Here is a 25,791-nt window from a genome sequence, read left to right on the forward strand (position 1 = left end):
AGCCATTTAAAAATGCACTTTTCATATCCATTTGATATAGTTTCATTTCATGATTAACATAGACTAGTCTTGCAACCAATGCAAATGTCTCTCCAAAATCCAAACCTTCAACTTGAGAGAACCCCTTTGCAACTAGTCTTGCCTTGTTACTCACAACAACGTCTTGATCATCTTGCTTGTTGCAGAACACCCACTTTGTTCCAATGACTCTTGCACCTTGTGGTCGCTCTTCAAGAGTCCAAACTTCATTGTGAGTGAAGTTGTTCAACTCTTCATGCATGGCATTTATCCAATCTAGATCTTGAAGAGCTTCTTCTACCTTAATAGGCTCAAAACAAGAGATAAAAGAGTGATGTTCAATAAACGAAGCAAGCTTTTGAGAGTGAGTCATTACTCCCTTTGATGGACTCTCTATGATGAGATCTTGTGGATGAGCTTATAGTAGAGGTGAATTTCTTCTATCAACCACTTGAGGAGGAGGTTGTGGAGCATCAACATCATGTGCTTGTGTCATTATTTACTCATGGGAGACATGAGTGTCTTTATTTTCTACTCTCCCATCTTTTTCACCATCTTGTGGCACACTTGATGAAGAAGGTGGATTGATCACTTGTACATTATCTTCATCATCATTAGGCTTGATGTCTCTAATCAGAATATTCTTTATGGCCTCCCTCAATGGTTCATCACCTACATCATCAAGATTCTCATATGCTCCTTGGGAGCTGTTAGATTCATCAAATTCCACATCATATGTTTCTTCAACCAAGCCAGTGGCATGATTAAATACTCTATATACTTTGGACTTTGATGAGTAACCAACAAGAAAATCAATATCTCAATGTCTTTGAAACTTCCCTAGGTGTTGCCGCTTCTTGTAGATGTAGCATTTACAACCAAACACCCTAAGGAAAAAGATGTCCGGCTTCTTCTCATTGAGCAACTCATAAGGTGTCTTGCCAAGAAACTTTTAAAGGAATAGGCGGTTAGATGCATAGCATGCTGTGTTGATAGCTTTTGCCCATAGAGCTTCGGGAGTATTGTACTCATCAAGCATTGTTCTTGCTAGTGTGATCAATGTTCGGTTCTTTCTCTCAACTACACCATTTTGTTGAGGAGTATATGTTGTGAAGACCTCATGTTTGATCCCAACTTCATCACAATAGACTTCTATGTTTGTGTTGTCAAATTCTTTCCTATTGCCGCTTCTTATTTTCTTGAGCTTCACTTCAAACTCATTTTGTGCTCTCTTTGTAAATTTTTTGAAGCAAGATGCAACTTCGAATTTGTCATGAAGGAAGAATACCCATGTGTATCTTGAATAGTCATCAACAATCACAAGACAATAAAGATTTTCTCCCAAACTCTTGTATGTTGTTGGTCCAAATAAGTCAATGTGAAGGAGTTCTAGCACTCTTGTGGTTAACATGAAAGCTTTTGTTGGATGAGTATTTGCAACTTGCTTGCTGGCTTGACATGCACTACAAAGCTTATCCTTCTCAAACTTCACATCCTTCAACCCTCTCACCAAATCATTCTTCATTAGCTTCTTGAGTGAGCTCATCCCAACATGAGCAAGCCTTCTATGCCATAGCCACCCAAGTGTTATTTTGGTGAACAGACATGTCTTCAAGTTAGCATCTTCGGAGGTGAAATCCACTAAATATAGGTTGTATCTAAATCCTTTAAATATCACTTGATCATCATTCTTCTTAGATACAATAACTTCCTTCTCGGTAAACAAGCATTAGAAGCCAAGCTCACATAATTATCTAATAGATAGCAAGTTGAAGCTCAATGAAGCAACATATAGCACATTTAAGATAGAATGATCATTTGATATTGCCACATTGCCCAATCCTTTAACCTTACCCTTTGAATAAACTCCAAATATGATTCTTTCTTGTCCATCTACTTCTTTATCTAGTGAGGTGAACATACGAGGATCACTGGTCATATGTTGTGTGCGACCGCTATCAATAACCCAATGATTTCCATCGGTCTTGTAGTTACCTACACACAAGAGATCAAGCTTTAGGAACCCAAACTTGTTGAGGGTCCTTCACCTTCTCAACAAGTGACTTTGCTACCCAAATTTTCTTAGGCCTATTCTTGTTGGGAGGTCCTAAGAACATGACTTTCATCTTCCCACTAGAATCCTTTCTAAGCATATAATGAGCATTGAAGGTAAAAGGTCTAACATGCTTGGGCAAGGGTTGTGGTGGTAGAGTTTGGCACTCATGGGCAAAGTAACCTTCTTGTCCACACTCAAAACATCTTTTTGGCTTTGGCTTTGACTTATATTATTGTTGAGCTTGAGCCTTCTTCTCTTGGTTTGCCAAGTACCCAATACCACTTCTATCCATCTTCATGATGGTGTTCATTAGTAGCTCACTTTGAAGATGCTTGCCTCTTGTGAACTTGCTCAATCCAATCTTGAGATGCTCTTTCTCCAATTTGAGCTTCTTGTTCTCTTCCTTGAGTGCATCATTATTTTTTTTTCTTGAGCTTCTTGTTCTCTTCTTTTAACTTCTCATTCTCAAGAATCAAATCACCATCATGATAAAGAGTTTCTAGCACTATGGTGTTGGTGGTTTTGAGCTCTTTAAGATCTTTCTTTAGCTTTTCATTGTCATTCTTGAGCTTGGCATACTCATCATAATTATCGGTCTCAACCACTTACTTGCCCTTGCTACTAGAACTTTGATTAATGCTCTCAATGATCAAATTATCACATGATGTAGCTATATCAATCTTAACAACATTGTTAGTAGCATCATGTGGCTCATTGGATAAATATTTTTGAGCAATGACAAGATTATCATGATTAATCTTAAGAGTAGTATATTCTTCTTTTAGCATGTTGTGGCTGGTAATGAGCTCATTGTGTATCCTCTTAAGTTTATCGTGTTTTTCTTTAAGCTCTTTCTTAGAAGATTTGAGCTCCTTGAGTTTGGATGATATAACATCATTTGCTTCTCTAAGCTTAACACTAGCCTTTTTGGCTATATCACATTTAACTAAAAGAGAATCATTCTTAGCTTCTAGCTTGTCATTCTTAGCTCTAGTCTTTCTAATAATCCTAGTATATTTGTTTAGCAATTTGACAAGTTTATCATATGAAGGTGATTCAAATTCATCATCAACACCATCACTATCACAATCATCATTGTTAGCATGATCATTACTACTACTATCATCATCATTTGATACCTTTCGTTCACCCTTGGCCATAAGGCATAGGTGTGTAGAGGATGATAGCAGTGGTATTGGTGAAGATGATAAAGAGTCAATCACAATGGCGGCCACCTTCTCACTCATTATCACTATCATCATTGAATGAGCAACTTGATGAATCAATGTCTATGATCCAATCATCAACGATGTAGGCCTTCCTATTCTTTTTCTTCTTGTGAAAGTCCTTCTTCTTGCCATCTTTCTTCTTGTATGGCTTGTTCTTCTTCTTCTTCTTCATTACTTGAGTCATCTTTCTTGCCTTTGTACTTGTTCTTGTACTTGTCTTTCTTGGGCTTTGTGCATTGGTGTGCTAGATGATTAAGTTCTCCATAATTATAGCAATCCATCTCCAAGATTGGCTTCCTTCTAGAGCTAGTGAAGAACTTCTTTTTCTTGCCATCAAACTTGATGCCACTCTTGTTAAACTTCTTTAGCATCTTGGCGGTTCTTCTCACCATGAGAGCAAGACTAGCATTATCAACTTCATCATCACTTGAGCACTCATACTCAAGCCTTGCTTTACCCTTCTCTTGGCTAGCTTTGAATGCTAAGTCCTTGTCTTTCTTCTTGTTAGAAGATGAGCCATCTTGTGGTGTGATGTGCATGTACATCTCATGAGCATTGATCTTTTCCAAAATTTGTGTCGGTGTAGCGGTGGAAAGATCACCTTGATGAAGCACGGCCACAATATACTCATATTTATCAATAGGGAGGACACTCAAGATCTTTCTTACAACATTGGATGGTTGCATTTGAGTGAGTCCAAGCCCATTAACTTCCTCTATAAGAATATTCAAGCGTGAGTATATTTCATTAGCACTCTCTTTAGGAAGCATTTCAAATGAATTCAGCTTTTTCATGACAAGATGATAGCGTTCCTCACGCTCGCTCTTTGTTCTCTCATGGAGCGCACAAATATCCGATCATAGTGTATGGGCGTCTTTGTGGTTCCTCACCCGGTTGAACACATCTTTGCAAAGGCCTCTAAAGATGGTGTTTCGAGCCTGTGCATTCCATTTCTTGTAATTCACCTTATCGCCTTGTAGATGTGTGGCATCCTGAGGTTTTGGGAAACCTTGTGAGATGGCTCTAAGTATTCCAACATCTAGAGTTTCTAAATACGCCTCCATGCAGATTTTCCAATATGAAAAATCATCCTCCTCAAAGATAGGAGGAGGTTCATCCCCGTGAGACATCTTTCCCTAGGCAGTTAAGCCTAAATATGCGAGCACGAGGCTCTAATACCAATTGAAAGGATCAAGATACCCAAGAGGCGGGGTGAATTAGGCTAATTCTAAATTTCTTTGCAATAATTAAGTCCTACGTTTAGCCCAATTAACCCCTTATGCCTAGAAAGTGTTTCTATTGATCTACCGCATAAATGTTTAGCAACCTATGTTCCAATCCTACTCTAGCATGGCAATTCTATAAATGTAAATGACAAGAATTGAATTGCTTAAAGTAAATGCTCAAAGTAAAGAGAGAAGGAGGAACACAGTGATATTTTGTCGAGGTATCGGAGAGTCGCCACTCTCCACTAGTCCTCGTTGGAGCACCCGCGTAAGGGTATAGCACCCCCTTGATCCACATAAGGATCAAATGCTCTCTACGGGTTGATTCTTTGACACTCCGTCGCGGTGAATCACCCACAACCTCTCACAACTTAAGTTGAGTCATCCACAAGCTCTACAGATGATCACCAAGCTCCCAATCACCACCAAGCCGTCTACGTGATGGCGATCACCAAGAGTAACAAGCATGAACTCTCACTTGACCACGACAAGCCTAATGAGAAGGGTGGATGCACACTTTGCTACTCTTGCTTTCACTAATGAGGGCTCTCTTTGGGATTCTTAAATCTTAATCTCTTTACTAGGACTTTGCTTTTCTTGGCACTCTCAAGGGTATTTTTCAGCTGTTGCAATGAGTAAAAGTACCCCCACACACGAATAGAGAAAGTATTTATACACACGGCTAAAAAAATAAACCGTTATGTGCCTCTACGGGGTGATCGGACGCTCCGGTCATGTTGATTGGACGCTCCGGTCAGTTCTCTCCGAACTCCAGTGTTAAGTTGTGACCAGACGCTGGACAGCGTCCGGTCATGATTTTCCCTCTCTAGAATCTTACTGGAGTCGACCGAAGGCTGGCACCTAGTGTCCGGTCGCTCACCTCTCAGCGTCCGATCGCACCAGACGAAATCACCTTGATCAAATGAACTGACCAAACTCTGCGCCAGCGTCCGATCACACTGAAACCAGCGTCCGGTCAGTATTTGACCCTCCATTCACTTTCAACTCTCAATCATACATGAATGAAGTTTGCTCCAATAGATCTAAGGGCTTTTTAGGAGCTACCTAGTGCTAGATTTAGCAAGTATGCACCACACCTAACTCACTAGACTCATATAGGTCAAGCTATCCGTCCATACCCCCTTAATAGTACGACCAAAGAAAAAACAAAGTCCTAAACTACTTTAAGTGTCTCCTCAACACCAAACGACACTTAGAACTAGTCCATCCTTAACCTTGTCGTCTATCCTTTGAAAACCAAAATGATTTCCATCATAGGAGCATGACCACCATGATAGCCCAATCGATCTCCATTATCGTGACCTAACTTAATTGTCTCTGCAAAACACACGTTAGTCACAGTAATCACGTATTGTCATTAATCACCGAAACCTAACTAGGGGTCTAGATGCTTTCAAATCCATCATTAGCACATGTTTACTATAGCACCACATTATCAATTCATGGACTAATTAGGCTTAATAGATCCGTCTCGCCAATTATTCTTCATATGTGCAATTAATTTTTTAATTAATCTATATTTAATACTTCTAATTAATGTCCAAATATCCTATATGACATAGACTAAAAATTAATCTCCAATGATTACACTAGGGCCTTGTTTAGATTGCAAGTTTTTTCACTCTCTCTCCATCACATCAAATCTTTGGACATATGCATGGAGTATTAAATGTAGATAAAAAATAATTAATTATACAGTTTGATTGTAAATTACGAGACGAATCTTTTGAGCCTAGTTAGGCCATAATTGGACAATAATTGTTAAATACAAACGAAAGTGATACAGTATCAAATACTCAGCCTGTTCGCTGGTTGATTTCTGGGCTAATTTGGGCTGGCTGGTGCTGATTTGTTGTGAGAGAAAAACACTGTTGACTGGCTGATTTGGACTGGCTGAAACCAATAAACGAACAGGCTGACTGATTCCTAACCTCAGTGTAAACTAGGCCTAGCAGCAACATGGAACTACCGACCCCCGTCCCTGATTGGATGGATCGGATCTCGTGTGAAGCATGGCAGCTATTACGTGGTACAGTACATGACCAGCATGGCAGCATCTGCGAGAGCCGTGAGCCGAAAAACCGACTAGCACTGTAGCGATGGCCTGGACCAATAATTGTAACGGCACGGTGGGAACGAAGTGTAAAAGATTCCCTTTGGATGGACCATGCACGGGCCTCGATGGGTTTGCACCTGTTTGATCATTGTTTCTGTTGTTTATAAACCGACTAATACTGTTTTATTACGAGAAAAAAATATTATATTATAACTGATAAATAGGACTAATACTACAATCAAATCAAATAGGATGTAACTTTGAATTTGTCGCCCCAGTTCCAGCTTGCTTGCGCAAGCCACGCACGTTTTCAACTGTCCACGCACGCTCCGATCCGTACGGGCGGCGTTGTTGCCTCCTGTAGCTGTAGCTGTAGCCCACCCCACCCCAACCCACCCAGTTGATGATCTGCAGCAAGTCCGGCGGAGCACGTTTCGTGTCTGCGCTGCGCTGGCACATCACATGACACTTGGAGCACGAGGCAGTAGGCACGACGTACACGGCTCCATCTGCGATGCGCCGCCGGGACCGGCCGGTGGCGCTTGGGTCGTGCTAGCTTTGCATTGGCCACCACCATGCGCGTCGTTGCTGGATCTGTGCCATCATCGATGATCCCATCTGATCTGCTAGTGTCCTTCTCTCTCTGCTGGGCCAGCTCCCAGTCAATCTACAACCACACAATTACCCTGTTTATTTAGCTAATAAGCCAGGTTGAAAAGCACCGTTGACTAATTTATTATGAGAAAAAAACACTGTTCGTTCGCTAAAAAAAATGACTCGTAAGTCAAGTAAATAGGGCCAATCTCCCTTCGGGCTTCAGATCTGGCAGCTTGACTGACATGGTGGTATATATACTTGACATGGTATGATCATATCTGATCTGAAGCAAGTATGTATATTCTTGGGAATTTGGCGTTTCTACCCCTACTCCATACTTCAATAGTGATTTTACTCCTCTTTTTTTTTACTTTTTGATTTTACCCTCGTTATTTTCAAACGAAGTTTCCGTTTACCCCTGCTCCGTAACACTGTTAGATTAAATGACAAAAAAAGAAGAAAAAGAAACGAAAAGACACCTACATGAATGATACCCGCTCAGAACTCTCTCCTTCCTCAGTTCTCACTCACACTGGATTCGGCCCGAACAAGAGGCGCAGCTCGCGTGCGTGTTAGGGTTTGGCGACTATCGGCGTCGGCGCGACTCCTGTCGGCCTCCTCCTCCCTCCGCCCCGGTCTCCCCCCCCCCGGCCCCCTCCGTCTCGCGCCCGCAGCTGCTGGGGCGCCCGACCCGCGGGAACTCCGCCCCGAGCCCTCCCCCCCGGCTCACGCTCCGCCCCGAGTCCCTGACGAGGACGAGCGGATGCGGCTCTCCGGAGTGCCAGACGCCGGGTCCTCCTCTGCCCCCTCGTTGCTGCCTAGCACTTGCGTGCGTCCCGCGCAGGTGGCGCTGCATCCAGCCGGCCACAGCACGGCTCGTACTAGGCCGCGTGTGGCATGCCCTCGGTCCACTTGGGGCGTGATTGGTAGGTCGAATCGGGCCGTTCTTGTACCGTTTCGATGTCTGACCTTATTCATGCGGTGTGTTTGGTTGCCCTCCTCGCACCTTTCGCCTGTATCTTTTCATTCATCTGCCCTCCTCCATCCCACATGACTTCGTCTTCTCAATTTCCACTTCCCTCTCCATACAGGATGGCTTGATTCAAGCATGGCTCAGGGACCTATGTGTCATACACTCAAAACTCCCATCCATGCATCCAACCAAACAAAATCTCATCTCATACTGGACAAACAACAAAGACAACCAAACACGACCGAGTGTACGATTTAAGCATGTATTTCACTATCCTGGACCGGCTCTCTATCCCGACCCCCCTCACCAAAGCAACCAATCACGTCCATGATGTACAGAGACGAGACAATCATATTCTTTTGTTGGCACATAAATCGATCTGGCCTTTGGTCTATTTCTTTTTGTATACGAATCGATTTGGGTTACTAGCTTGTTGCGTGCTTGGCATTTCATCTGTTGTTGCCCCAATCTTGCCAAGCCTATTTGGTAATTGACTGATTGCAGACTTCTCTGATATTAGTTACTCAAATTGTGGTGTGTGTGATTTGCTCCCGCTTGCATCCACAGTCATGCTTTGGCTTATATGGATTGCTAGTTGAAATGCTATCAAAAATATCAACCGGCTGATCTAAAAATAGGGGTAAAAACACATATATCAAAATAAGGCCTTGTTTAGTTTCAAAAAGTTTTCTCAAAAAGTACTACAGTATCCATCACATCGAATCTTGCGATACGTGCATGGAGCATTAAATGTAGACAAAAAAAAACTAATTATATAGTTTGGTTGGAAATCGCGAGACGAACGTTTTGAGCCTAATTAGTCCATGATTGAATACTAATTGCCAAATAAAAACGAAAGTGCTATAATAGCCAAATTCCCAAATTTCACCCAACTAAACACAGCCTAAAATAGGGATAAAAACGTATGGACAAAGTTAACCTTTTGTCAAGAGTTAACACCGTTAGAGGGACTTAACAGACCAGAGGTGAAGTCTTTCTTCGTTTTGAAATTGTAGGAGTAAAATCACAAAATTAAAAAAATAAAGATAAAATCACCGTTACGCTTCGAAATAGGTGTAGAAATCTCCGTATTCGTTGTCCATCTGTGACACGTCTCGTCTGGCATTGTCCTTCTAGGAATCAGCTACAACCACTGCCACTGCCAGGTTGATCTAGAGAAAGGCCTTGTTTACCTTGCTGACCGTGATCGTGGCTGTAACTATATAAAATGCAAGCAAACTGAAACTAACAAATGGGCCGTTTCCAGTCCATAAGCTAGATTGTTATACTTTGGGTGCATGTCTTTTTTTTCCGTGACTAGTGTAGAAATGGTGCTCGCTGAGTCTCTCGAGGCGACGATAATGCCATTGCCAGAGAAGAGTCTGCATAACTTTTCGAATTTGTGATGGGCCTTATTTTGAAGAACTTTGTATTCTGTTTTCATTTTAGCTATTGAATATAGTAGGATACAAGACATCCTTTCAAAAATTAAGCCTTTATTTGTAAGAAAAACGCTCTGCTATATGAGATCGTTGCAGCACTCCTAGCTCAAAATTCTCCACGAGCAGCGCCCCTAGACAACCAAATAGGTACAATACAGCTAGATTACGGTGGGAATTAGACAGGAATCACTTTTCCTTTTATAATGGGAAGTAACCCCCCGCCCCCCATTCAATCCCCCTCAAAAATCACTTCTTCTATGCTCCTCACCCTGGTCCCCACCAAAATCACTTCATCAGATAATCAAAGAGCTGAAGTAAAGACTCAAGGGGTGGAGCTCCACCAACCAGGCCCACAATAATATTCTTTTGCATCACATGACCATCCGTGTATTCTTGATTAGAGATTCTGAAACCTAGAGAAAGGCAAGTGGTGATAACCTAAAATACATGAAGGTTGTATTCCTAAAATACAACTAAAAGGCAATCAGTTATAACGATTGTTTATGATAAATCATCTCAAGATTATGCATGAATGTATGTGTTCGCCTATAAGAAGATAGCAATGTATTTGCCATGAAGGTGTTGCATAACACATGAAGAGCTCCTGTAACAAGCATAGACTTCTGAGGAAGACCTCTCTTGATTCAAGGCATTCAGCCAAATGCCCAAATTTTATTGTAAAACTAATATGTAGTATATGTATAAAATTAAGATACTATGCATAAATATGTAGCACTTTGGCCATCTCATAATCCCAAAACAACCTTTTTTTGTTCAGTCTATGTCCTCAGTGTCCACCGACCTAGCAGGCAGCCCAAATACAACACTCCAGCAACTCTTTTAGCCGATTTAGTTTAGCGTCAATATCTTGTAATGAGAAGGCAGGAAGCAGTACTAAAGACCCAATTCTTCATCCTAACTTCCTTCCGTACTAATCGCCAATTCCCATTCTGCCAATCTCAAGATCATTAACTGAATACCTTGCCTCTCACTTTATGGACTTGCTATGTTTGCTATCTATTCAAGCGTAAAAATTGTTGTGTTGGTGATAATTTTGTGAAACGAGGATTTTGAGGTTTGCTACAAAAAAAAAAAGATTGATAAAAAAAAACTATATGTATTGAAAGTGCTCAAGAGAAAATTGGTAATTTCATTTGACTCGAAGCATTTTTCATAAAAGTTAAGGACAATGTTGATCTCTTGCCATGCCGCTTCCAATCGATGAAGGAAGCGCTCGATAGTTCTCGTGTAACGTCGAGTACCTGACTGGCGGCAGACACCACGTAAGGGGTGGGTCTAGTCTAACGGTGGTGTGTGTGTGCCGAGCCCCCGTAAGCCCACATGAAGTTTGCAGCATGTTTCTACTCTGTATAGTAGGATGGGCTGAGATGGAGTTTGGAGGCGTGAATGACTTAGCCTGTTCGGCTGACCAGAAAAACGACGGATGATGATGCTGATTTGTTGTGAGAGAAAAACACTATTATTTCGTTGAGACGGGCCTTAGTCGCGCAATCCAGCCTCTAATTCGGCTCAATAAGGTCCACTACTCCACTCTTCCTCCCAGGCCCTAGCCCACAACAACTGCTCATCGGCAGGCGGCCTGTGAACAGGCCCACGCACGATATGGTAGCAACCAACAGGCGCCACCGCACCAGCCGCTAGCTGGCCCATGCGGCCATGCCCTCACCGGAAGCAAAGCCCCCTCGTAAAAATCCGAGGCGCCCTAAACCCTGGTCCTCGTCCTCGCGAAGTCGCGAGCTCCTCATCCACTACCCACACCTCCCCTCTAAACCCCAGCCCCTCCTGCCCCCGGCTGCTCTCAGCCACAAGTAGGCGGCCGGCAAGCCCAGACCAAGGAGCCCGCGAGCGCGAGGGCTCGCCGACGCGGATGGCGCTACTCCTCCGGCCGACTCCTCCCTCCCCCCACCTCCGCGCGCTCCTCCGCCGACTCCTCTCCACTGGCGCCGGACCCTTCCCCTCCCGCATGCTCCCCTCGCCCCGCTCCACCGCCGCCGTCCCTCGGCTCCTCTTCGGGCCCAGGTACGTCCTCCCGCTTCCCACCACCTCCCTCGCTGGGAGCTGGACGGTTAATGATATGGTGCTATCCCCCTCTCCTACTGTAGGGTTGTGGCGGCGGCGGCCTCGCGGCGCAATGGGGTCCCGGTGCGTGCGTTCATGGCCTCAACGACGGCGTCTGAGGCGATGCACGAGAAGCGGGTGGCCGCCGAGTACACTGCAGCCAATGTCCAGGTGATTATTGCTGCAATTTCTTTTCAATTCCACACTTAGAACCACAACATAGTGGTCAGAACATAAAAGTGGTAAAAAACATAATTAATGAGGATTCGGTTCATTCCTCAAATCTTTCATTAACAATAGCATCTGAACCTGAAGATATACATACAGGTTAGTCATTGGTTGTATATATAATCGCCATTGGAGCAGGAGAAGAAAAGCTGCTTACTGCTAGAGTGCTGCCTGCAGCGTGCTTACCTCTAGATGGTGCCATGTACGGCGTGCCAGGCTGGTGGCCACACCCTGCTGCTGTGTGCCGCCCATGGTGCCGCGCCTTGTTGCTGTTGTGCCCTACCCACGTTGTGGCACTGGGTCGCTTTCTAGCAGCCATAGCCTGTGGGCTGTGGCTGCCTCACAGCAGGAATGCTTTGAATTTGGCGCTCAGCTGACTGCTGAGTCTAAAATCCAGTGAGTCTTGCTCGGCCACTGGTTTCTCCTACCTAGGATTCCAAGTAGGAAGGAGGGGCAAGAGAAGAGTCGGAGAGAAGCAGCGTAGGCCGCCGATGGATGACTTGTGCATGTCCTCACGGAGTTTGCTTGGGAGGTGTGGGGTGCCTCTGCGTTGGGCTCTTTGCCTTGCTGGGCTGGCACCTGGGAGTGGGAAGATGTTGGTCCAGAAAGTTGAAGGGTGGTAAGGAGATTTGAAACAATTTCAGATCTTAAGGCAGTGGGAAGATGCATGGCCACTCGGTTTTGAAACAATTTCAGATCTTAATTGTTTCTTACATGTTTTATCATTACTGTCAATAAGCTAACAATGTGTTATTAGTTTATCAATGCTGCCACTCACTGGAGTTATTTGCTAGTGTGGTATAGAACTTAACAATCTTTACTGGAGTTATTTATGCTCAATTGGTATTTTTTAGGTCCTAGAAGCATTAGATGGAGTTCGCACAAGGCCTGGTATGTACATTGGGAGCACAGGACCACGCGGATTGCATCATCTGGTATATTAAATGCGATATTATGCTTCTGTTTCTGTGTGTTTTTAGGGCGTTCTACTTTATATCTTGTTTGGTCATTGTTTTGGTTGGTTTATAATAGGTTTACGAAATCTTGGATAATGCTGTGGATGAAGCACAAGCGGGGCACGCTTCGAAGATCGATGTAGTTCTTCATGATGACAATTCTGTTAGTGTAACAGACAATGGACGTGGGGTATGCAGTTTCTAAAAATCTGAATTCCATGGTTTTTATTAAGGAATTATTTCAACGCATGATGCTTTTGAAATATTCTGGACACATGTGGTTGTGATTTCCATGGTTATGGTGCCGATGATGCCATAATTGTAGTTCCATATATAGGCAATAGCAGTACTTGACATAGCATAAAGCATAACAAACTAAACAACTAAAGAGCATATTGTAACCACTAACGTGTCTAGAAGATAAAATGCTGGGATCAGCTTTAACAAAGTAAAGATAACTAGAGAGAAGCATAAAGGCTTATACTCTCAATATTAGCTATTAGGCCTCGTTTGGTTTGCACAATTGGACTCGGAGTTGGTGAATTGGAATTATGGCATGTCTGATTCTTCTTCTGTTTGGTTGCCCTGGGAATCGGAATTACAATTAGAACCTATTTAAGGCTGAATTGTAGGACAGCTAGAAGGGGGCCTCCATGATTTGGACCTCAGCCCCTCTGATTTTGTGCCTGACCCCTGATGTTGCTGGAAACGACGAGTTTGTCCTGTGCCCCCCCCCCCCCCCCCTCTGACCATTGCTGGACTCTTGTCACCATCAATTGCTATCAAGCACCATCATGGGCCACTAGTTACTACCGACTCCTTAGTGTAGTTTGACTGCACCTCCATTGACTGCCTGATGGTCTATAAGATCACCATGGGGATGAGCTCTGTTGGCCCACAGGATCACCGGCTCAGGCGAGTGAAGCACTCGCCGGTCTTGCCGAGCACCCGCTAGTGTTGCCGAGCATCCACTAGCCGTGCTGACCACGAACAGGCGTTGTCCATCCCACGCACTATGTCTGGAGCTAGAAGAAGAAGGGAGAACAGAGCAAGCACGCACAATATAAGACACCAGCGTTGGCCGAAGCCCTGTCTGTGAGATGGCAAATCGGAACTCTCTTTACTGAGTTGCCGTGTATGTCTATTTATACAACTCTATCTATCTAGTCCTAGTACAGCCCACATGCTGTAACAGTAACTAGATAACACTGACAGGGCTGACTCTGCGCCGGCCACTGCATGTTCCTACAGTGCTGCAGGTGAGCCGTGCGACGCCTGCACCTGCAGCGGCTACAGTATCATAGCAGGGGGCCTTTCGGCGCCGCCTTTCCTTGCTGTGTTCACACAAGGTAACAGCAGATTAGCTAACAATCTTCCCCTAATCCTACTGCTAACCCTTGTACCCCTTCCATGCCGATCATCTCCTTCAGCTCCGTGAGTCGAAGTCGTCCGAGTGGCTTGGTGAGGATGTCCTCGAGTTGCCGACCAGTTTCGACGAACTCGATGACGATCTGCTCTCCATCGACACAGTCCCTGAGGAAGTGGAACTTTACGTCGATGTGTTTGCTCCGGTCGTGCAGAACTGGATTCTTCGCGAGGGCGATGGCGGGCTAGTTGTCCACCATCAGTGCTGGTGGGTGAGCTTCCATGCCGGTCAGCTCGCCTAGCAGCCGGCGTAGCCACACAACTTGGCACGCCGCTATGGCTGCCGCTACGTACTCTGCCTCGCACGTAGATAGCGCCACCACCTTCTGTTTCAGCGACAACCATGAAATTGTGGCCGACCCGAGGAAGACGAGCACGCCAGAGGTGCTCCGTCGTCTGTCGATGTCCACCGCCATGTCTGCATCGCTGAACACAGTGAGCTGCAGCCTACTCCCGCCGGTCTTGGGAAAGATGATCCCTTGATCCACCGTCTCTTTGACGTAACGTAGTAGCCGCTTCACCGCAGCCCAGTGATCCTCTCTAGGATCCTCCATGAAGCGACTGACGTAGCCTACGGTGAACGTAATGTCCGGCCTCGTGTGGACTAGGTAGCGCAGACCGCCGACGATGTTCCGGTAGAGTGTTGCATCCACCTTCGCCGCGGTGCTGGCCTTCGTCAGCTTCAGCTGCTCCTCCATTGGAGTCACGCATGGCTTGCACTCAGCCATGCCGCTCCGCTCCAACAGCTCCATGGTTGCCAACATGCCAAAATCCATGGAGGTGGGATCCATGACTGCCACCATAGGAATGAAGCTCTATGGCTGCTAATGCTGGGGCTGGGCACGAGCTCCATGAGCCCTGAGGTCCTGGCATGGCCACTGTTGCCTCCTCTCTCCCAGGCCAATTTCCTGTTCCTGTTCTGCTTATTTTCCACCGACCACAACCTCATCCGTACTCTGGCTACTTGAATACGGTTCAGGGGCAAGGTTCATGATTAGCCTCTGGAACTGCATGGCGAAATCCATGGTTGCCATTGCCGGGGCGACCTCCATGGTCACCATGACATGATCTTCATGGTCACCACAGGCCATCGCCGCTGCTGTCAGGTGAATCCCATGGCACGTTTTGCATGAGAGCGAGCTGGGCTAGAAGCTGCTAGAACTCATGGCCTTGGCTTGAGCTTGGCTGTGGAGGAGATACTGGAGTTTTATCATGGAGGGAGAGGGGTCTGGAGTTCAGGCTGTTTGGCCATGGAGCCCACAAACCAAAAGTTGACAAAGACGAAAGGAGGGTACACCAGGTCCAGTTGTGATTCTATTTCAGAGTGCTAATCTTTTAGCAACCAAACACAAATTAGAATTAGAGAGCAGTTCATTTGAGCCCTGTGTTTGAATTGGAGAGCCAGTACAGTTCAGTCATCCCAATTCTTGGAACCAAACATACCCTATAGTAAAATGCTGTCAATTGAAAATGTTCAGTTTGCCTGAATTTTATAAAGGTTTGCTGGATTTCTGTGCTCTAGTTCAAATAGCGTGTTGATTGAACAACTGCTGCCAGATTTTTGAGCTTTAAAATTTTGGTTCCTCGTACCATTTTAGTAACTTAAATGAAAATTTTTGACTACCTGACATGTATCATCTTGCACTGATCAGCCAACACGGAGTATCATTTAGTCTGTCATTTTACTGAGTTCGTTAATCTCATGTACTGCAGATTCCTACAGATATGCACCCCCAGACAAAGAAATCTTGTGTGGAGACTGTCTTAACGGTATAGTTTAACTTTTTTTTTTGTAACCCTCTTTAGATCTTACAGACTCGAAATGTTGTTTATTGGACTTTTCAACCATTTTAAATTCTTTGCATACTTAGTTATGTTTCCTTTTCTGTGCAAGAGAGCACATCATCTGACAAATTCCTACCTATTATTAATATTTTTAGGTATTGGTACAATATTTTAATCCTGGGGACTATTTTCTGTTATTATATATTTTTGATCAACTCATGTCCATGCACAAAATGTTTTAATTGGTGCGCATTTTGTTCCTTTTGGTTGTAGCTACACAGGTGATGCTATTGCATTTGTTGTATGCCCATGAAACAAAACCATGCGAGCCTGATTACGTTCTACAAATTGCAGTGATTTTATTCTTATTTCTTAGCTTATTTTGTAAAACAATCAACTACAGCTAGCATAGGACAATGAACAAAGAAGGAAAAATTTTCAATGTATCTCTTCTTAAGAAGGATAAAAATGGCAGCTTCCTTCAAGTGATGATGAATTTATTTTCATTCTGGGCTTAGGGTTTTTTTTTTTTTTTTTTTTTTTTTTTTTTTTTTTTCATACGTCCTATTGGATTGTTTGCTTTAGTAATGCAGACATATTGTTTTGTTGCCTAAGATTATCACCGTGTAAACAGAAGTTCTGCTATTGAGCGAACTTTTATGTGCATGGATTTCAGCAATGCAAAACTTGGATTTTTATCTGTTCTTTTGTTTGTCAAGTATTTGGTGCTTGTTTGGTTACTTGCTGCCCTTAAGTATTTTTGCTAACTCAGTTATCAAAGCATTTTTGTCATTTCTAAACTCTTATGTCTTTCTTGATGTGAACACTTGAAATCTTAATGTTAATTAACTTGCTGTCTTAACGATGCAGTTAATGCACGCTGGTGGCAAATTTGGAGGTTCAAAGAGTGGCTACAGTGTCTCTGGAGGGCTTCATGGTGTTGGTTTATCAGTTGTTAATGCTTTATCAGAGGTTTGTATTTTGATCTCTTATTAGTTCTGAAAATAAAATAAGAGAAGTTCTATAGTTAAAGATGATTCGCTGGGTGATAGCAAAGTTAGTTAAATGCTCTTAAGTTTGCAGATTCAAGTTTATCTTTTTTGAAGATGAAGATAGTAATCTAGTAGCTTCATTTTCTATAGTGTGCCGTGTGAATAGTCCATGAATTATGTTGCAGAGCCTTACTACCTCCCAAGTCTAGACAAATTATGTTGCAGAGCCTTACTACCTCTCAAGTCTAGACAACAATAATCGAGAAGTAATATTACAGAGGACTAAAATATTTTTTTCCCTAACATTTTACGGCTGCTGCGATCTGGCTTAGCTAGCTACTGGATACCTGAAATATGGTAAGGACTACAAGTCCTTTGCAATTTTCCTCTGAGGTGTAAATGGTAGATTAGAAATGTTAACAACTTAACATTGTTGAAGTATGAGAACTATCAGAATATGTGCCTGTTTCTTTTCTGGCCAATGTCATCTATTGTATAGTGTTGATTTCTGTCCCTATGTTGATACCTGGTCCAACTTCATCAGAAGCAATAGGGCTGGGGTGAGAGCCAACAGGACTAATTGCCATGTTGACTTGTTTCTCTGATTCTGATATGACTTGTATTTATGGCTAGATTAGCAAAGAATGAAAAAAAACAGGTTATCTAGAAGTAAAATGTTGAAGGGCACAACTGTTTGAAAGGAACTGACCATTATTTAGCATTTTAATAAAACCTATGCACACATCTTGGCTTGTCTGGAATCATGCCTTTCTCCTCAAGGGTTATAGGCTGAGGGAAGGATATACCAAAAGGGAAAACATTTTTGTTTACTGGATAGTTTAGCATAACATGGCATACTATTTTACGATTTGGCAGATGTATAGTTAGTAGTTATGCAAACAGCTTTTATCTATCAATGTTTCAGCCTATGGCTATACCACGTGAACTCTATGATGGTTGCTATCAGAACACCATCATAGTGGTATTTAGTAATATGCTAAACACAGGTTTTGGCTGTCGTAGTGTTACGTCTTAACTTACCTGGAAAAAGAACATATGCAATTATAATACAGTCCAGCATCTATTGTACAAAAATTTCTGTGGGTCCTACCTCTGCTTCATGCTGTGATTTTTTGTCGGAGTAAAGCACGTTACGCTGTAGTGTCACTACTGAGCATTTTTGTTGTAATTCGACTTCACAATTATTTTTCGATTAGCTTCCATGTAAGAAAATTTTCATTATACTGTACCACCAGGAGTGCTGCTGGAGTTATACGAAAACAGGTGTCACTTGCATTTGTTAACATGTTTTAGATTAGATTTTTATCCCTGCCTGATTCACGCCTTTGATACAATTGATCATCATGGGTCACTGTCCCAGGCACTTGAAGTTACTGTTTGGCGTGGTGGGAGCGAATACAGACAAAGCTATTCAAGGGGAAAACCAACGACAACGCTATCTAGTATCACATTGACTGGTGAAACAAGTCCTCGTCAAGGAACAAGCATCAGATTTTGGCCTGATAAAGATAGTAAGCTCATATTCTTACAAATAAGTTCTCTGTCTAACTTCTAATCACTACTAGTGATGCTGCTCCAGGGGTTAACCAATATTTTAAATGTAGTATTTACCACCACGATCGATTTTGACTTCAATACAATCTCCAGTCGCATTCGGGAGCTTGCCTTTCTAAATCCTGAGGTATGTAATCCTTCTCCTAGATAACTTACACACTGTCTTATGCCCTGTTAGCCCGATTTGCAGGGATTTCTTTGTTAGGTCATCTTTTACATGCATATTGTTCTTTTTGTGTCAATGGTGTTTAGTTAAAATTCTGTTAAGAGTCAAATATTGGGTTTGGCATCAGTTTTTTGTTGCATTTAAGTGTTTTTTATCTCATGTTCGTACACATGCACAGCTTAGCTGTAATAATTTTCATGTGAATAACACACCTGTGTTTAATTAAACCATTATGTTTTTCCAGCTGACAATAACCTTGACAAAGGAAGAAGGGCACACAGTTCAACATAATGAATACTGTTATGCTGGTGGCCTTGTTGAATATGTTAAATGGTTGAATACTGACAAGGTTTGCTCTACATCATATGAAGCTCTATGTTCATCCAGTTCCATGTTTGCTAAGATTCTTAAAATGTAGAAGTGGTTTTATATTCCGAGTGTCCGTTAGACATAAGTTTTTCCTACAGGTTTGAATTGCATTTTCTGGTGGACCCACAAAAAAGTATTAAGATCTACCTTTATACTTTGTTGTTTTTTCTATGTCGTTTTTGAGGTGTTGTGGCATCCTGTAGTTCTGGGGGTATGCCTGGACGCATAGGTGACGCCTCAAAAACCATGATCTGCTATATTGTTGATCACAAAATTAGATTGTGATTTTCTTTCTCGAATGACGCTGGAAAGCTGTGTGTCATTTCATTTAAGAGAAAGTACAATGACTGATGAGCCATGTTAAATAACCCCCGAGCCTTGAGCATCCCCTCCATGCATACGCGCCACAGACTAGAGCAAGAACGCCACCAAAACTTGACCAAAGACCACCAGGGCCTAAGCACTTGGGGTTAGTGACCTAGTGAGCCAAATAACTTTTCTTTTACCAATTTATCACAATGCTTGAATGCTCGCATTTCTTCAGATGGTCATAGGCTGAAGTACTGAACTGACTCTCTTCTCCCTAGTACTTACGAAATGTTAAATGCTGAATGATCTTTTCTTATTTTTGTTATAATTGCTTGTCGTATGTATTTCTTTATTGTTCTTCTGAAGGGACTAGTATCAACTTGCACCAAAGTGGGGGCAATAATTTCAATTTGCATGTTAGTAATAAGTACTGTTGAGGCTTCCGTGTGCCTTCACTTGTAGAAAGAAGCCATCAGGTTGAAGTCTAGTTTTGCGTGTAACTAGCAAAGCATTATATTGTATTGTTGCTACCCAGCAACAAACCAACCTAATTCTATTTCTTGGATGTGCTTTCTGACCTAGAAACCCCTGCATGACCCGATTGCATTCAGAAAGGAGTTGGATGGTATAACAGTGGATGTCTCCCTTCAATGGTAAACATTTTTTCCTTGTTTTTTTTTTGGCAAAATACTCCCTCTGTCTTGAAATACAAGGTATCCAAACAATTTTATTACTAAATAAGAGTCTGACAAAAGATTAAAAGGGCGTACCCAGTGCAGAGAGCTCCCGCTCTGTGCGGGGTCTGGGGAAGGGTGTTAGTGGCAAGCCTTACCCTCGCCTGTGCAATGCGAGGAGACCGCGACTCGAACCCGGGACCTTCCGGTCACAGGCGGTAAGACTCTACCGCTTGCACCAGGCCCGCCCTTCAGTCTGACAAAAGATTAAAGCCCCTAAATAATAATTAGTTATTCGGTTGTAAACTTGCTTAATTTCCTAGTAACCATAGTCTAAAAAGGCATGCATGCATGTCATTGATTTTGGCTACCAATTACATGAGTCATTTTTGGCAAGATAACTGATTAAAAGGCATGCATGGATGCATTCATGGATGGGGTTAAAAGGCACATGCATAGGTGGGGTTGAGAAATGTGGAATACCTTATAATTTGGGATAAATTTTAAACCTTCGATACCTTGTATTTCAGGATGGAGGGAGTAGTACAGTTACATTTATGCACTGCATCACATCTTTTCATTTTAGCAAGGAGAAACAGTTTGTCTGATTGAACGTATCTACAGTGTTTGGGATATCTTGTCTGGTTCATTTTAGCAAGGAGAAACAGTTCTCAAAATGTGGTACCTTATGTGGCCTGAATGTTTTTGCTAAAAAAGTTCGAGGGTCAATCCTGATGAATTTTTAAAACTTTGATTGATATATATCCACTATATATATATATTTTTTGTCTTGTGTCAAGTTTGTGGACAGAGTTCCATGGTTCTGCAGTTCATTGACCACCTGCAGCTATCTGGCACGTTCATGGACTTGTTTTGCAATTTACCATATTCTATTCCAAAATTAAGTATTTGACTCTGAGGGAATAATTTTGTGCTTTCTTCTGAAGCAATAAATTGTCACCATTTACAGGTCTTCTGATTCGTACTCTGATACAGTGCTAGGATACGCAAACAGTATCCGCACTATTGATGGTGGTACTCATATTGATGGCCTGAAGGCTTCATTGACAAGAACCATTAATAACCTTGCAAAGAAGTCAAAGACTATTAAGGTGATAATGTACAGACTGCTGTTTCTTCGGTTCCTTGCAAATGCACCCTGTTGTCTTTCTTATACTCAACTGTAACCAGATGATTCTAAACCATTTCATTGGAGGTTTGTTTCTTAATTGGTACTGTGGACTGCTTAAGTCTTTGAAGTGCACCTCTGAATCCTATTTATCCAACCAATGAAACAGTCTGCAAGTCTTTGAAGTGAACCTTTGAATCCTATTTATCCAACCATTGAAAAACATAATCAACTATATCAGCTGCTCGTTGTAGGATAAGGATATTACCTTGAGTGGGGAGCATGTAAGAGAAGGGATGACATGCGTCATTTCAGTGAAGGTCCCTAGTCCAGAGTTTGAGGGTCAAACCAAGGTATTAGCTTGATTTTCCTGCCATGGTCCTTAAATTTGTGTGATGATTGATGCCATACCATTTCTTCTACTCCTAATATTGGGTCAATTTTGTTTCCTTATCTTTCACAGACAAGGTTGGGAAATCCAGAAGTACGGAGAATAGTCGAACAGTCTGTTCAAGAAAACTTAACAGAGTACTTAGAGGTTCATCCAGATGTTCTGGATTCAATCCTATCAAAGTCCCTTAATGCTCTCAAGGTACCTGATTCTTGTAATAATTACACATTTGTTTTGAAGGGGAAAAATATTTTGTATCCTATTTATTGTTCTTGCAAGATGGATTCCCTGGGATTTTTTTTAGTTTGTTCTGCTGCAGTATGTGATAAACTCCTTTCGTTGCAGGCTTCATTGGCAGCCAAGCGGGCTAGGGAACTAGTTAGGTCAAAGAGTGTGTTGAAATCTTCTTCACTCCCTGGGAAATTAGCTGATTGTGCATCAACTAATCCTGAAGAATCTGGTGAGTCTACATTTATACTGGCAATGTGTAACGTCCTTGGGTTCAAATTTCAATCAGGCTTAGGCCTCTTGCACACTTCTTTTTTTGCACACGCTTCTTGGCTTTGACATTTGCTGATCACACATGAATGCAGAAATCTTCATTGTTGAAGGTGATTCTGCGGGTGGTAGTGCAAAGCAAGGACGAGATAGAAGATTTCAGGTAAAGCTTGTTCATCTTTTTTCCCAGTATGTTCAACAGTTATAGCACCACGAGCATCACAGGAGATTCCTGTTGATATTTAGAGCTGTAGATTACTTTTAGATAATGTTTGATTTGGCCTACTTTGATGGAGAAGCTTTTGTTTAACCCATTCTTGCTTTCTAGCCACTGATACCACCAATGCGGGTTTCAAATATCATTTTACCTTGTGGTGTCAACCTCCAGAGCCTCTTTCAATCCCCCCCCCCCCCCCCCCCCCCCCCACCACACACACACACATATAATTTAGACTTAGGCCACCCGCAATGGTTAGAGCTAGTTACTAGCTCTAAGCCAGCTTCTCCAATAGTCCTAACTTTTAGCACATAGCTTTTAACATGGATAGCCCCACATGACACTCTCACATAACCTTGAAATGTGTGCAAGAGCTAGCTTTTTTCTCTCTTCTATTAAAATATGAGAAAAATAGCTAGCTTAAAAGTCGTTTGTTGGAGTTGCCCTTACAGTTGTAATGGAATTTGAGCATGGTAAATTGTGCCCTATTCGTATAGATGGAGCAATTGGTTGTAGTTGTATGCTCTTTCATTTCTTTAGAATCAGTGCTTCCTGGATTCACAAAGATTCTATTATTTAGCTTTTGCTACAAAACCCTAGCAGTTGCAAGGTGCACGCCGGTGTTTGAAGTAGAGTTGTTGTCTCACATGAATTGTCAACAAAATGGTTAGAACATATGCACTTTATTTGTGGTGCATAGGCCATTAGTTCATTACTATACAATATGAGAAGAGAGTCCAGTCTATTTTTTTTTCTTTAAATCAGTTGTCAGCATCTTGCATGACACGTTCCTGTCATTCACTTGAATCTAATTTTGGACAACTGAATGCAGGCTATTTTGCCCCTAAGAGGTAAAATTCTCAACATTGAAAGAAGGGATGAAGCAGCCATGTACAAAAATGAAGAGATCCAAAACCTTATTCTTGCGCTTGGATTAGGAGTGAAGGTTGCATGCTCTCTTGTTCTCTTATTATGTTTCTTTTTCTTTGCTCTTATCAAATATATTATACTTTAGGGTGAGGATTTTAAGAAGGAGGCTCTCCGGTATCATAAGATAGTTATACTTACTGATGCTGATGTTGATGGGGCACATATCCGGACTCTCCTCCTTACGTTCTTCTTCAGATATCAAGTACGTACCAAGAAGCATCTGCAAACTGAAGTACCTCATCTGTTTCATTTATAAGTGTTTACAGATTGAGCAGCCTATAGTACTGTTGACATTGTTTTTTAATTGTCTACAAGATCTGTTGATGGATTCTGTGAATAGGTCTAAATGATAGGGTTTGATTTAGATAATGCTCGCCTGAAAAGTGAAACTAAAATGGTTGATAGTTGGGTTAGAATGGGTTTTGGGGTGAAAATTGCAATATGGCTTAGAATTGGTGTTGAGAACAGGTCAAACCCGAAGGAAAGTCTACGACTGTTTCTTCATCCGAAAGTCTTTTCAGTACCCTATTGGCAATGCAGAAAAACCCACAAATATCCAAACAGTGTGAATGCGTGATCGCCCTTGCCCCTTGGTCTGAAACATGAATTTTCTTTTCCGGGTGATAATGTGACATGGTATTGGTCAAACCCAATTACCCAAGCGTTCAGCCCATCGAAGGGCTACTGTCTTTTTCAGTATACAGAAGTCCATAGGACTTTAGGGGCTCGGTTGGCGCTTTTCCTTGTAGGGCCAGGTTTTGGTTTGCACAAGTTGAACTAGGTATATAGAATTGGTTAGCGTTTTTTTTTTTGTTACTAGCATGTTTGTTTTGAACTTCCACAAAAGATTTTGCTTTGAGCTAGCAACTGTCCGTACCAATGTTGGCAAATGTTTTATACTATTGTCATATTTTGAAGGGCGGGCCTGGTGCAAGCGGTAGAGTCTTACCGCCTGTGACCGGAAGGTCCCGGGTTCGAGTCGCAGTCTCCTCGCATTGCACAGGCGAGGGTAAGGCTTGCCACTAACACCCTTCCCCAGACCCCGCACAGAGCGGGAGCTCTCTGCACTGGGTACGCCCTTTTTTTCATATTTTGAACAATGAAGGTTTTGACTTCCTTACTCATACAATTTGCAGAGAGCATTATTTGATGAAGGTTGCATCTACGTTGGTGTACCTCCTCTTTATAAGGTTTGATTGTGGCTTCAAGTTTAGAAAGTTTGAAGATGAATTGATCAATTTTATGAGTTGTGTATGTTGCGGTGCTAGGTTGAGCGTGGAAAACAAGCACATTACTGCTATGATGATGCTGATCTCAAAGAAATAGTCAACACCTTCCCTGCAAATGCATCATATCATATCCAGAGGTTTAAAGGTACAGTTAACTAATGATCATGGACACTATGAACTTCGAAGAAAATATCCTGGCACATCAAACCCAAATCATATTTCTTGCATCAATGTGCATTTTTAATTGCCTCCATATCATCTTGACAAACCTCACAAACTGGTACCATCGCCTCCACCACCTCCATCCACCAGCTTATTTTTCTCCATTCACCCCCTGACTGGATTACTATATTGTCTTATGTCGGTTTCAAGTTTTTACATATTCCGTGGCTCTTATGATTCCTTCATCTTTATATTGTATTTGCTTCTCTGGTGTCGCAACAGGTTTGGGTGAGATGATGCCTGCGCAATTGTGGGAAACAACGATGGATCCTGAGAGGCGGCTGTTGAAGCAGCTTAAGGTTGAAGATGCTGCTGAGGCCAATGTTGTGTTCTCGTCACTTATGGGTGCCCGGGTAAGCAACCGAAGATTCCTAAAAGCACTTCCAAGATAATGTATTTATTCTTCACGTTACTAGATCTCCATATTGCATATTTCCAGGTTGATTATAGGAAGCAACTGATCCAGGAAGCTGCTAGCACGATCAGCATAGAACAACTTGACATTTGAAGACATCAAGTTAGGCCGACCTTTCTGTGTATGATATAGAAGATCAACCTGCTGCTGTTCTTACCACTCCAACAGGAATCAAGTGTTGCAAACATGATACCTTGCCAACATTTTTTTTGGTGCTATTGCCAACATTTTTTTTGGTGCTAGAGTAGCAGAAAACGTAGGGTAGAAACATTGGAACCAGGATGACGAGAGTCGGGTTTCCTGGCACTCCTAACGGAAACTCTGATTCATTTGTCGCGGTAACCATTTTGGCTTGACAGAGTTGAGAGCTCACGGGTGCGTTCCCTGATATGGGTTTGGGGTGCTGCCATTTTTTGGCTTGACGGAGTTGAGTGCTCACGGGTGTAGTTCCCGCTGTGGGTTCGATGCTGCCATCGAGCCTCAGATACGGTGTAATATGCTTTTATTTATCTCCTAATACTTGCTTTATGATTACGTGTCTCCTTTTTTTAACCTGGCAGTAAGTATCTGTATGAACTATGGAT

At 42.5% G+C, this 25,791-nt stretch overlaps 1 protein-coding gene across 1 annotated transcript; it reads left to right on the forward strand.

Annotated features, from left to right (window-relative positions):
* The first annotated feature begins 11,359 nt into the window (after positions 1 to 11,359).
* Positions 11,360 to 25,549, forward strand: LOC136449809 (DNA gyrase subunit B, chloroplastic/mitochondrial-like). Its single transcript, XM_066450007.1, has 21 exons — positions 11,360 to 11,658; positions 11,742 to 11,868; positions 12,780 to 12,860; positions 12,958 to 13,071; positions 16,020 to 16,076; positions 16,962 to 17,063; positions 18,465 to 18,615; positions 18,709 to 18,785; positions 19,069 to 19,173; positions 20,085 to 20,155; positions 21,147 to 21,288; positions 21,560 to 21,658; positions 21,769 to 21,897; positions 22,042 to 22,156; positions 22,290 to 22,357; positions 23,244 to 23,357; positions 23,427 to 23,543; positions 24,478 to 24,531; positions 24,610 to 24,715; positions 25,015 to 25,145; positions 25,232 to 25,549. The coding sequence occupies exons 1-21, from the start codon at positions 11,507 to 11,509 to the stop codon at positions 25,298 to 25,300; spliced, it is 2,181 nt and encodes a 726-aa protein (XP_066306104.1). The 5' UTR covers positions 11,360 to 11,506; the 3' UTR covers positions 25,301 to 25,549.
* The last annotated feature ends 242 nt before the right edge of the window (positions 25,550 to 25,791 follow it).

The sequence above is a fragment of the Miscanthus floridulus genome, chromosome 5, assembly GCF_019320115.1.
Source record: "Miscanthus floridulus cultivar M001 chromosome 5, ASM1932011v1, whole genome shotgun sequence".
In the NCBI taxonomy this organism is placed as follows: domain Eukaryota; kingdom Viridiplantae; phylum Streptophyta; class Magnoliopsida; order Poales; family Poaceae; genus Miscanthus; species Miscanthus floridulus.